Here is an 11936-nt window from a genome sequence, read left to right as displayed (position 1 = left end):
TCTCAAAGATGTCAGCAATGTAAACAACATCATGCGTTATTTTCATTTAGCCGCATTTCATCTTTGAAATACGCAATGTCAATAGGCCTATAACTACACCTTAGAAAAGTTAACAGGCTGTTTTGCAACCGTTAACCTGTCCGAATCAACTTTATTTGTCCATAGAATGGTGATGTGCAACATAAACTATTCCTAACACTGTGCGCTGCCATTGCTGTGATGACATCACGATTGTCAATGGGGCGAAGTCGGTTTGCTTCGCTTTTGCCCCAGCTCGCGACTTGAACATTCCGCTTCAACAGGCGTTCCAATGCATTTCAGCAAGTAGGAGGTCAGAAACATCCCATTTCCCAGCCCTGGGGAATGCACCATTAGCTCTTAAAGATATCCTATGCAACTTTGACATAAACACACAGATATAAACAACTTTATAGCGGCCTCTAGTGGTTCTGCCGAAAATGTGCATTGAACTAAATTAGACAGACATTGGCTTCGAGATTATGTGCGAATTAAATTTCGTCGTCTTCTGTAATTAGCCAGATTCCCTTCCTTGCATTCAGTTCTCTCCACTTCTAAGGGGCTTTATCATATGTGCGATTCCCCCCCTTGCTTATGAGTTGGCTGCTTCGTAATTCACTTCATGTTTCAATTCAATCATGTTTGCATTTCCCTCAGATGGATATTATTTGGTCCACTTGTTCTCGGCAGATATCCCCGTCTTTATTTCACATTTCCAGTAACTATATAGTACCTGTAGCCTACATTAGAAGAACGAGGAAACAAACGGCTATTTTGTTGTCATAATAACGATTTCGAAGTCGAGGTGACAAGACGCGTTTTTATCTCGTGTGGTGTTGAAAGTGAAAGTGGACATATGCCGACTAGAGATCACGTTTTGTCTCCTCTTGATCGGCAACAACATAGGCCTATATTTTTAGCCTCGCTCGACTGATTGTGTCCTTTGACATCAAATAAAATGTGCGACATCAGATTTCAACTCGTATACATTTGTGTATCTTTGTAAACTAAACGAGGTGGCGTGGGTTTTGAGAATGCTAATGCATACATCCCAGTGTAGTGAATGAATGATAAAATCCCCATCTTTTGGCGTTCGGCTCTCTCCGGTTTGAAGCCCTTTTCCAATGTTCACACAAGCGATTTATTTGCCTGTCCAAACCTTTCATCTCAATTATCTCGTGATTTATTTGCAGTCCCATTCGTTGTTTTCACTGCATGCCAGCGTGATATTTCACAATCAGCTGTCCACCAGTAGCCAGCTTTTAGGGGAATAGGTCTCGCTCCGCTCATACAGCATAGAAATCTAGACGCCCCTAGCGGCCACAAATTGCACAACAACAAAAGGCGCGGCGCCGCCAGGCAAAACTGCAAGTGCTGTTTCGGAGCAGGAGCACTAGGCGGTGATGGAAATATTGCCATTTCCCCAATAGCGGGTCAGTCAAGCAAAATGTTGAGTACCAAGCCATTTCATGACTATGAAAAAGTTGCATAGTGTTTCTTTAATAGTTAATTCATGATACTTAACAATGTGACAGCAGCTTGAATGATGTTAAATGGCAATGTCCAAACTTAACATCACAATTCACCATCAGCCACTAACTGAATGTAAGAGCATATTTTGTCATAAGCCAAAGGAAGTAGTTTGAGTGCGGGCTGTTGCGAGAGGGAGAGCCAAGGCCAAACGTCCAAAACATTGATTTTAAAATAATAACAATAATAATAATAATAATAATAATAATTATAATAATTATAATAATAATAATTCTACACTGTGTACCAGTGATGACTGATTTGAGTACTTTGGTAAGCACGCTGTACATGCTCATGCAGACCAATAAGTAATAGGATGTGAACGTTTAGAACAAGCTGGGAAAAGCACTTGACCTTGGGTTTATCCATTGCATGCAGAGATTTACTGCAGTATGAGGGAATACTTCAGCAATCCCCGCAATGCCTACAAATTGGAAAACTGCGGCCACAGTTGTAAGCCGCGCAGAAGCAAGCTGTGCATTCAAATCTCTCTGCTATGGGTGGGAATTGTAGGAAGGCACAGCACAGACCCATAGTGGCTTCACATGAGGGGTAGGCTACCGTGGTATAATGGAATGAGCAATTCCAAAGCTGTAGCCCCTGACTAGAGATGGGCCCATCGACTGGCCTATTCACTCTTGGCTGAAAACACTCAACTACATCGTAACGATTATGAGAACGCAGAGAGTCTTAATTAACAGATTATGACTTGGTCATTACGGTTTTGGGGACAATACGGTTATAACAGAGGCTAAGGGCTTAACTGCACCAGCTGACAGTGATAGTTCACAGTAATTTTTTGAAGCATTAATAAAACTTTTGGAGATGACACTGTAAAATTTTACTGTGTAACAGCGTCCATAGGGGTCACCATACTATAACGCCAGGAACAAGTGTTCGATTCTGACCGGAGGTTATTTTGCAGTATATATGTTCCATACAGTCAAAGCTCTAAATTAACTTTTTTCATCACCAGCCAAAAAGGCTAGTCAATGTGGTAGTACTAGGCAAGCACACACTCACTAATGGGTCACAGAGGCTAGTAAGTTGGTCTGTAACACCAGCCAAACCGAAATTTCACCATTATTTCGCCACTTGGCTGGTGTTAATTTAAAGCCCTGTATACAGTATATAAAAAACAGCCAACACAAAAAAGGTGTCACAGCACAATGGAATGGCCCGGAATGTAACGTGTTCAGTCAACGCATGCACTGCATAACTCCTTCTGCTACTGCGGGTGGGAATTCAGTGGTTTAACTGCACGAAATGCACAGTGACAGAGCACAGTGAATTTTGCAGTGTTGATAAAACACTTAAGGTGATGACATACAGGCACAGGGCATTTTTTTGGGCAATGCTGCTTGGCAGCAACATCTTTGTCTGCTCCAAGTTTGTGCTGATCCAAGTTCTCTTGATAAAAGTGTTAACAGTGATTAACAGTCCAAGCAACATTTTACAGCATCGTTGCCCATAAATGTTGTTCAAAAACTTGTCCTGTGTATCATCATAGAGAGATAACACTGTGTTTACTGTGCAACAGCAACCATGAAAATGGTGTCGCAGTACACTGGAATGACCCAGGTGGTAACAAATCTAGAGTTGCAATGCGTTCATCACAGGCACAGCATAACTCCTGCTAGTGTTTGGCTCCAGCACAGCAGGGTTTGGCTGGCAAGATCATCCCTTAAATTTAGCTGACAACTTCAGAATAGAATGGCTGGCGAAACTATATATTTCTGTCAAATTCAGCTGTCATTCCAAAAAAAAAAGGCTGCCCCGATGATAAGAAATCATTTCCCTGCTTACTCTTTCATTGTGTCATCGTCTCCTATACTTGCCAAGCCATCTAGTTGAAGTCCTCCTTTCCATGTCAGACTTGACAGTTTCCACTTTGGTTCATAAGCTACATTAGTGCTAGGCCTACTGTGGGCATTTATCACATCATGCAACCTGTTCCCAATTGCTTCTAAGCTTAACCAATCACATTGTGTGTTCTTGTTTGACCTCAGTAGTATGTATGTGTGAAATGTAAATTTACAGTGCATATTTGGACACTCCCATTCCATTATGACTTTTTTTTCTAGTCAAAACTCGACAGCTTTATATACAGGGTGACTCCCAGAGGCAAATGCACTAATGGAAAAATGTCTACTGTTTTACTTGTGTCGTATCAATATGTCATTCTTTTTGCCTCTGCAGGATTACTTTATGGTCTTATGGTATTATATGCACTCTTGCAGGTTTTTATTAATTTGCATGCACATGTACTGTATTTAAAAAGCATAATAATTTGCATTCAACGAGCCTGAAGTTTATATTTTTGTCTCAATATACTGTTACACGTCCAATGTGAGTCTTAGTCTATACCATAGTGCTGAATTTACAGACATTGCTGGACCTCAACATACGCAATCTGGAGTTCACTCATTTGAGGTTGGCTTACAAAGATTTCAACATCAACAGATAATAATAATAATAATAATAATAATAATAATAATAATAATAATAATAATAATAATAATAATAATAATAATAATAATAATTGTATTTGTATATTACTGTATCATACAAGGCATGTAACTCAAAGTGCTTAACAAATGGGAAAAAAAACATCATTGTTAGAGATGGATTTAAAAGGAGAGGTATAGAGGAGAGGCAGAAATAGCAGGAAGGCAGAGGAAGAAGAGATAGATAGAGATAGATAGGCTACCAAAAACTAAACTTGTTTTAAATGAATCTGCCTAGATTGCCTAACAGAGCTCAGAATTAAGAAATCAACGCTGATTAATAATAATAAACACCAGCGGGGCGATTCATTTATTTCCAACCACTTGACAACGCGAGGCACTCCCCCACTTGATAAACAAGTCCATTCTGAAACAAACTCCCTCATCTCCCATGTGCTTCTCGATTCTCTATGCATGGTCATTTATTTTTTTGCTTTCTAGCTGCCACGTTTCCAGTAACAGCTGAATTAGCATGCCAAGAATGAGCGAATGAATTACGGCTATTGTGAATAATGAGCCCATCTCCTTCTGGCGTCATCAGAACCAGAGGAGAATGGCGAGGTGTGTGTGTGTGTGTGTGTGTGTGTGTGTGTGTGTGTGTGTGTGTGTGTGTGTGTGTGTGTGTGTGTGTGTGTGTGTGTGTGTGTGTGTGTGTGTGTGTGTGTGTGTGTGTGTGTGTGTGTGTGTGTGTGTGTGTGTGTGTGTGCGTATGCGCATGCGTGTGTGTGTGAGTGCGTGCGTGCGCGTGTGTGTGTGTGTGCACGCGCGCTAAGGGCTTGCTAATGGGCAACAATAGAATGCTGGAACTCTGTTGTAAGGTGTCTGCCTGGAGCCCACACCACACAACACCGCACCGCACCGCAGCAGCACAGCACATCACCGCACCGCGTTCCATCTCCCAGCACTCCCTGAACTCTACTCTGTTACCCTGGCAACCTTTAATCTTTACTCACTTCACGTATCAGGAGGTTTTATTAGGCCTGTCTGATTTTATTTAGTTCATTTGGTTTTTTTTTGACGACTCAAGATTTATTTTTATTGAATTATTTGTGTTTTTGTTCGTTTGTTTGTTTGTATTATTTATTTTTTAAATCATAATCAAACTGCAGATGTTTTGTTTGCTTGTTGTAAATGAGTTTTACTGTAGCATTGCAAGACCCACAGGCATTGCGGTCCTGAATGATATTTGTGAGACTAAAACATTTATTTTGTTTATATTAATTTATTTAATTAATTAATTTATTATATTTATATTTATATTCATCATCATATTGGTCTAGTATATGCTAGTGCTAGTGCTGGTGCTTGTGCTTGTGAATGTACACAGTCAAGTGGAGTAAATAAGCGTTCTGTTTGTCTCTCGTGAAATGAATCACTCCCAGTCACAGACGGCACGAATTCTCATCTCCCGAGGACAAGGTGTCCCTGCCTCCTGTCCTGTACCTGTACGTCAGCCCAAGGTATATAACTCACAATAACACAAGCCCCTCGCTCATCCATCTTCGTCTCTGTCTTCTGAATCTGTTCATGCAGAACTTTACACAGTAAATTCAACTGTTGATTCCACACTTAGAGTAAGACCAACTGTAGAAGAGTATTAAATGTGAGTCTCTGGGTGTAGCATTGACACTGCAAAAAATATTGTGTTGTGTGTTTGTGTCAGTGTCTTTGGGCCTTTCCCATTTGTATTTTTCTACCCCTACCCCTACCCCTTACCCCTACCCCTTACCCCTCCAAACGGAGTCTGCCTGTCTGATCCCCTTCTTTTGAGGGCTACAAAGCCCTCCCCCTTACCCCTACCCCTCTGCCTTAACGACTATTGGGATACCCTTACCCCTACACAAAACGGAGGGGGAGGGGTAAGGGGTAGGGCCAAGGGGTGAATTGAGATTGGGCCTTTCTGGTGCTCATATATCAATCCCATCACTGTACAATTCTGCCCTAAATCACTGACACACAGAACAACTGTCTAGCAATCCCCAGTTTTGGTGTTTGAATGAGACGTACTGTTTTTCTCTACAAAATAAAGAGGGAAAAACAGTCTTGTCTATATACAGAGTGACATACGCACTTGTGCCGGGTAATGGGATTGCAAATGTTTGGGATTGTTGTAGAGGCTGTGTGTCTAGAATGCGCCGTAATTAGTATGGAAAGCCAGAGAGGAATGCTATTGATGTGATTTTTTTTTTCTTCCGCCTGCTCTAGCCATTATGGTTTAGGCCGCTCTTGGTGACTGTAATCATTTTCACTGACTGCACTGCAGTGGAAACAACAAAAAGACAAATAGAAGAAGGAAGAAAAGGGGCAAATAAGCATTGGAGATTAGAATTTCACGCCTCCAGCAAAGCAATTCATTCATCCACTGTTTTTTTTTTTTTTTTTTGGCAGATGCGAGAAGCCAATTTACATCCAAATTCGCGCATACATACACAAACGCATTCACTATTTCCTACACAAAGCTGACCCACACAGAGGCAATGTTTCTGAATCCTCGAGTGCTTTCTCAATATCTCTCACACATGCAAAACTAACCTTTATATACAGTACACAGCACTCTCTCTCTCTCTCTCTCTCTCTCTCTCTCTCTCTCTCTCTCTCTCTCTCTCACACACACACACACACACACACAGACCCACCTTCTCACCACATCCTTGTGTATGGCGTAGTAAGTAGTCCAGCTGAGGACACATGTGGACATACACAAATGCATGCACACGCATACAGTACATACTGCACACCTTGTGCCTACCAGCACACAGACACACACAGACATTTATAATCACAGCGCGCTAAGCCCTCCACATTTGGGTTTGCATGCACATGGGGACCCCGGTTTGAGTCCAGCCGGAGTCATTTCGAGGCCCTACCTCATGTCTCTCTCCTTCTCATTTCCTGTCTCCTCTCACACTGTCCTGTCATAATAAAGGCCCATAAAGTCCCGAAAACAAACATACTTTAAAAAAAAGAAATGTATGATGACACATGCCCTACCTGTTTCTCTCCACTGGGGCGGCGATAGGACAACAGCAGCTCCACGGCTCCCACCACCTCTTTCCTGATGGCGTAGAGCAGCGCGTCCCCCACGTGCACGCCGTGCGTCAGCAGCAGCTCCATCACCTCCAGGTTCTCGTTCTCGATGGCGATGAGCAGCGCGCTGCGGCCCAGCGGGTCCAGGCAGTTCACGTTGATGTTGTAGTAGATCTCGGCCTCCTCCAGCGCGTGCTTCAAGATCCAAGCACAAAGATCGTACATCATATTCAGTAGCAACTTCAGTTAATGTAGTGTATCGCAGGCCTGAGGCCAAGTCTTTATGTGTGTGTGTGTGTGTGTGTGTGTGTGTGTGTGTGTGTGTGTGTGTGTGTGTGTGTGTGTGCAGACTAGAGGCACATCTTATCAGGCAGGCAGCCGTTTGGGGCCCCCAAGCCCCTGATGAATAACAACTCAGATTTTACTACAGTAGTGGCTATTTTGTTTCAAAAGTTCATTCCTTTGAATTTTCACTTGGGCCCCACCTGACACTAGAATCGCTTCCTGTGTGAGTGAGTGAGTGAGTGAGTGAGTGAGTGAGTGAGTGAGTGAGTGAGTGAGTGAGTGAGTGAGTGAGTGAGTGAGTGAGTGTGTGTGTGTGTGTGTGTGTGTGTGTGTGTGTGTGTGTGTGTGTGTGTGTGTGTGTGTGTGTGTGTGTGTGTGTGTGTGTGTGTGTGCGTGTGCGTGCATGGTTTTTGAGGCCCTGTGTTGTACCTTGACGCCGGCGTAGTCACCCTTCTCCACCGCCATCAGGTAGTGGCGCTCCGTGGGCGACAGTTCCGCCTCCGCCCGCACGATCTGCAGCGGTATGCGATCGCGGTACGGCGAGTAGCTCGCCTTCTTGTAGTACAGCTGCGCCATGGGGTTCATGGCTCTGTGGCGGCGGCGGTGGTGGTGACGGGTCGAGGAAGGGGGAGGGGGGCAGGTGGAAGGGGAACTAGAGGAGAGAAAAGGAGAGGAGAGGAGAGGAGAGGAGAGGAGAGAAGGGGAGAGAAGAGAAGAGAAGAGAAGAGAAGAGAAGAGAAGAGGAGAGAAGAGAAGAGAAGAGAAGAGAAGAGAAGAGAAGAGAAGAGAAGAGAAGAGAAGAGAAGAGAAGAGAAAAAAGAATAAGTATTTTTTTAGGAAAACTGTCATGTGGTTCATGGTTTTCTGTTGGCAGTGACATGTTGAGCAAGGGGAGTGGGGGACACAGGGGAAATTTAAAAAGAGGGACTTCATGAGAACAGCTACGTTTTGCAAGTCTGTCTTCTGTAGCTCGTCTTCTTGTAGTAGCCTATAGCTGCACCATGGGGTTCATGGCTTTCTGGCGATAGCGACAGAAGAAGGGGGCGGAGGGGTGAGGGGTGTGTAAGGGGGACACTGGAAAATAAAAAAACTACGGCGGCGGTTATGTATCAAAAAAGGGAAGAGAAGAAACATATATATATTTTTTAATTAGCATGAATATTATATTTGACTGCCCCTGACATTATCCCTGTGCCTAGGGTTAAGGTTAGTTGTGTAAAGTGTACCGTAATCAAGTACAGTACATGATGATATACAGTACACCGAAGTAGTAACTGTAAAAGGAAGTGCTACCTTGATAACAATAACAATTGTTATGATTGAGGTTGATTTTAAGTGGCAGTTCACAGGGTTTCGCAATTATCTTCTTCACATGCGAGTACACATTGCTGCATTTGCGTTGTTTGTCAATCTGATTATTGACTGCGCAAAAGCTATTGATTATGTAAGGAACATGAACAGCACATTTTGTACTGTGGTCCTGTGGGTATGTGAAATGTCATAGGCGGCAGCTCATATGGACAAAAAAGGGAAAAAATCAGACTGATGTTATGTTGGTGTGTGTGTGTGTGTGTGTGTGTGTGTGTGTGTGTGTGTGTGTGTGTGTGTGTGTGTGTGTGTGTGTGTGTGTGTGTGTGTGTGTGTGTGTGTGTGTGTGTGTGTGTGTGTGTGTGTGTGTGTGTGTGTGTGTGCGTGCGTGTGTGTGTGTGTGTGTGTGTGTGTGTGATGGAGAGAGAGTTGGAAGAGAGAGACACAGGAAGAGAGAGAGGGGAGGGGTGAAAAAGAAAGCAAATGCGCAAGCAAATGAGAGAGAGAGAGAGAAAGAGAGAAAGAGAGGGAATGCGAGAGAGGGAGAGAGAGAGAGAGAGAGAGAGAGAGAGAGAGAGAGAGAGAGAGAGAGAGAGAGAGAGAGAGAGAGAGAGAGAGAGAGAGAGAGAGAGAGTGTGTTTGTGTTTGTGTTTGTGTGTGTGTGCATGCAGGCAGGCAAATACGGCTATAGTGCAAGCTTCTGTTGCTGTTGCTTGTTGCCTGCGCTGCGCTGCGCTGCGCTGCGCTGCGCTGTGCTGCTCTGTACTGCCTGCTCACCACTGATTATTCCACCCCCAGATGCTAGTGGCTTGCTTGCTGGGCTAAAACGGTGCTCCACTGCGTAGGCCCACCTGACACTGACTCTAATGCTAGCCAGAGCCCAATCCAAGCTTCAACTCATCTCAGCCTTACACTAGCTCAAATCTCTCTCCTCATATCCTGGCACAACCTCTCTATCACAGTGCTTGGAAACAAGGGGAGGCTGGAAAATTGACAACGGTTACACTGGGGTATTGGGTTAGAGCCCAATAATTCAAGCCACTCCACCAGTGTTGCCAGATGTGTCTGATCAAATCCTGGCAAAAGGTGCTCAAAAACCGCCAAGAGGCGCTAAATCCTGCCCAATTTTAACAAATTGCATTGATTCCTATGGGCATAAAACAGCAGAAAAAACGGCAAATGGCAGATTTTTCCCCCGTTTTTACCCATCCCAAGTAGCCCAATTGGGCCCGTAACCGCCCAATCTGGCAACACTGCTCTCCACAGCCTCAACTCCCCGCCTCTCTCTCTCAGAGACACTAATGCTGGGTGTTGGGTTGGAGACAGCTCACCTAACGCTATATTGGGTTAGAGCCCAATCCAAGCCTCAACTCCTAGCCTGAGCCTTAGCTTTCCACTATCCGCTTATACGTATCTCAGCACTTGGGTACAGGGGATATGTATCCATATTGTGTGTGGGTAGGAGAAAAGTGGACTGGTTTAGAGCCCAACTCAAAGCCTCGACTCAGCCTCAGCTCTCAGCTTTCTCTTCATATCCTGGAACCACTCTTTGGCTGTATCTCAAAGTCAAGGATCCTGGCCTTGCAGGACGTGAAATGCCCAGTGATTGGATACTCCGCGGAGTTCACCAAAGAGTATCCAATCACTGGGCGTTTCACATCCTAGCAAGGCCAGGATCCTTGACTTTGAGATACAGCCAAAGAATGGTTCCAGGATATGAAGAGAGAGCTGAGAGCTGAGGCTGAGTCGAGGCTTTGAGTTGGGCAGCCTTTACCTCATTCTCAGAGTCTGGAAATGGGATACCGAAAAAATACAACAGGATTTCAAAATAAAAGGAATTAAAATGTACAGACTTGTATAAGGCTCATTTCAGCAGTAGCACACGTCAAGGTGGAACAACAGTCAGTGCCACTACTGTATGGATTTTTTTGTTTGTTTGTTTTTAGTGGACTATCTCAGAAGCATATTCATTGCAGCATATTAACCACCAATTACTAATTTATTTATGAGCCTTGGAGGCAGTTGCGCCACCTGAAGTCTGAGCCCAAAAAAAGTCTTCTACCCATAATTTATCGTATCTGTATGAGGTGTCAGTAGATTAGGTTTCCAAACATTCCATGCCAGGCTATCCTAGTAGTAAGACACCATATAACTTACAACTCGATCACATAATTTCATTGCACATTTCATACAGTATGAGTATCAGGTATCGGATTTCTCAAAATGTGTTTATTTTGTTCATTTTGGTTATACTGTTTATTTACAGTATATGGCCTATATTAAAGTAAGCTGGTGGTTTACATATTATACATAGATCATCTTGATAGCATTGACAAGCATTATGATGTCTTACCCATATAGTGATGATGTTACAGCCCTTGGTCTATTATTCCATAAAGATTAGGTTCCGAAGCTGATAATGTCATAGTGCCTGGCAGCATCTCTGATTATCATTCTAAACGCTCCAGGCTGAACAGAGATGTTTTTTGCAAAGCAATGGTAAGCTGCGTTTATTTTGTTGCTACATTTGTTGCTGTTTTTTTGTATTTTGTTGTATTGTTATTATTGTAACTACAAAACAGCTACAAAAAAATAAGACGGTAAAAACTGCTACACAGTGCTATTTGTTTTTTATGTTTTATTTTTTTATGTTTAACATCATTCATGTATGTAAGTTATTTGTTATTCCAAGGTCCCTGTTATAATGTATCGTCATGGAATAGTGAAAGTTGGCAATACTGTGTAAGATACAAATATTCCCATACCTGCAGCTAACCTAATTGTTCGAATGCTTACAGTTTTAGGGCTAGGCTTGTACAGTAGGCCAACATGTCAACACGCAGTAGAAGTCTGCACGCTTGAAAACAGTTGCCATGAAATCAACATAACAAAAGGACTTCTATCAACTAGATTAGTGTTTGGCAACGGGGGCGCTACAGCCCCTCAGGGGGTATTGGGGAGCCCTAGGGGGGCATTGAGAAGGATACAGCTGAGAGGGGACAGTGCTTAGTTGCCATTGAGGTGCATTAGTCTATTTTATTTTTTCAATACTACAGGGGGTATTGGTAGGCTTGTGATAAGGTCAAGGGGGCGTTTGTTCAAAAAAAGGTTGAGAACCACTGAACTAGAGGTTGGGTACCAATCCCAATCCAAGCCTCAACTCTGCTTAAAGCAGCTCTCTCCTCCTACCCTGACACTCCTCTCTATCTCAGAGGTTGGATACAGGAGAACAAAAAAATATGCATGGCACAAAGCAGGGAT

The 11936-nt window shown here is 43.4% G+C and overlaps 1 protein-coding gene across 1 annotated transcript in view; it reads right to left on the bottom strand.

The window, feature by feature from the left end:
• trpc5a (transient receptor potential cation channel, subfamily C, member 5a) overlaps window positions 1–7952 on the bottom strand; it is a 60215-nt gene extending 52263 nt beyond the window's left edge. Inside the window, exons 1-2 of the mRNA XM_063203614.1 lie at window positions 7797–7952; window positions 7047–7277 (exon numbers count right to left, since the gene is read on the bottom strand). Of these exons, the coding sequence (XP_063059684.1) occupies window positions 7047–7277; window positions 7797–7952 (387 nt within the window). The remainder of the gene's footprint in view (window positions 1–7046; window positions 7278–7796) is intronic.
• Window positions 7953–11936: the final 3984 nt, after the last annotated feature.

The sequence above is a fragment of the Engraulis encrasicolus genome, chromosome 7 (assembly GCF_034702125.1).
Source record: "Engraulis encrasicolus isolate BLACKSEA-1 chromosome 7, IST_EnEncr_1.0, whole genome shotgun sequence".
In the NCBI taxonomy this organism is placed as follows: domain Eukaryota; kingdom Metazoa; phylum Chordata; class Actinopteri; order Clupeiformes; family Engraulidae; genus Engraulis; species Engraulis encrasicolus.
The sequence above is the reverse complement of the archived record's forward strand: the minus strand, read 5'-3'. Positions and strand labels throughout refer to the sequence as shown.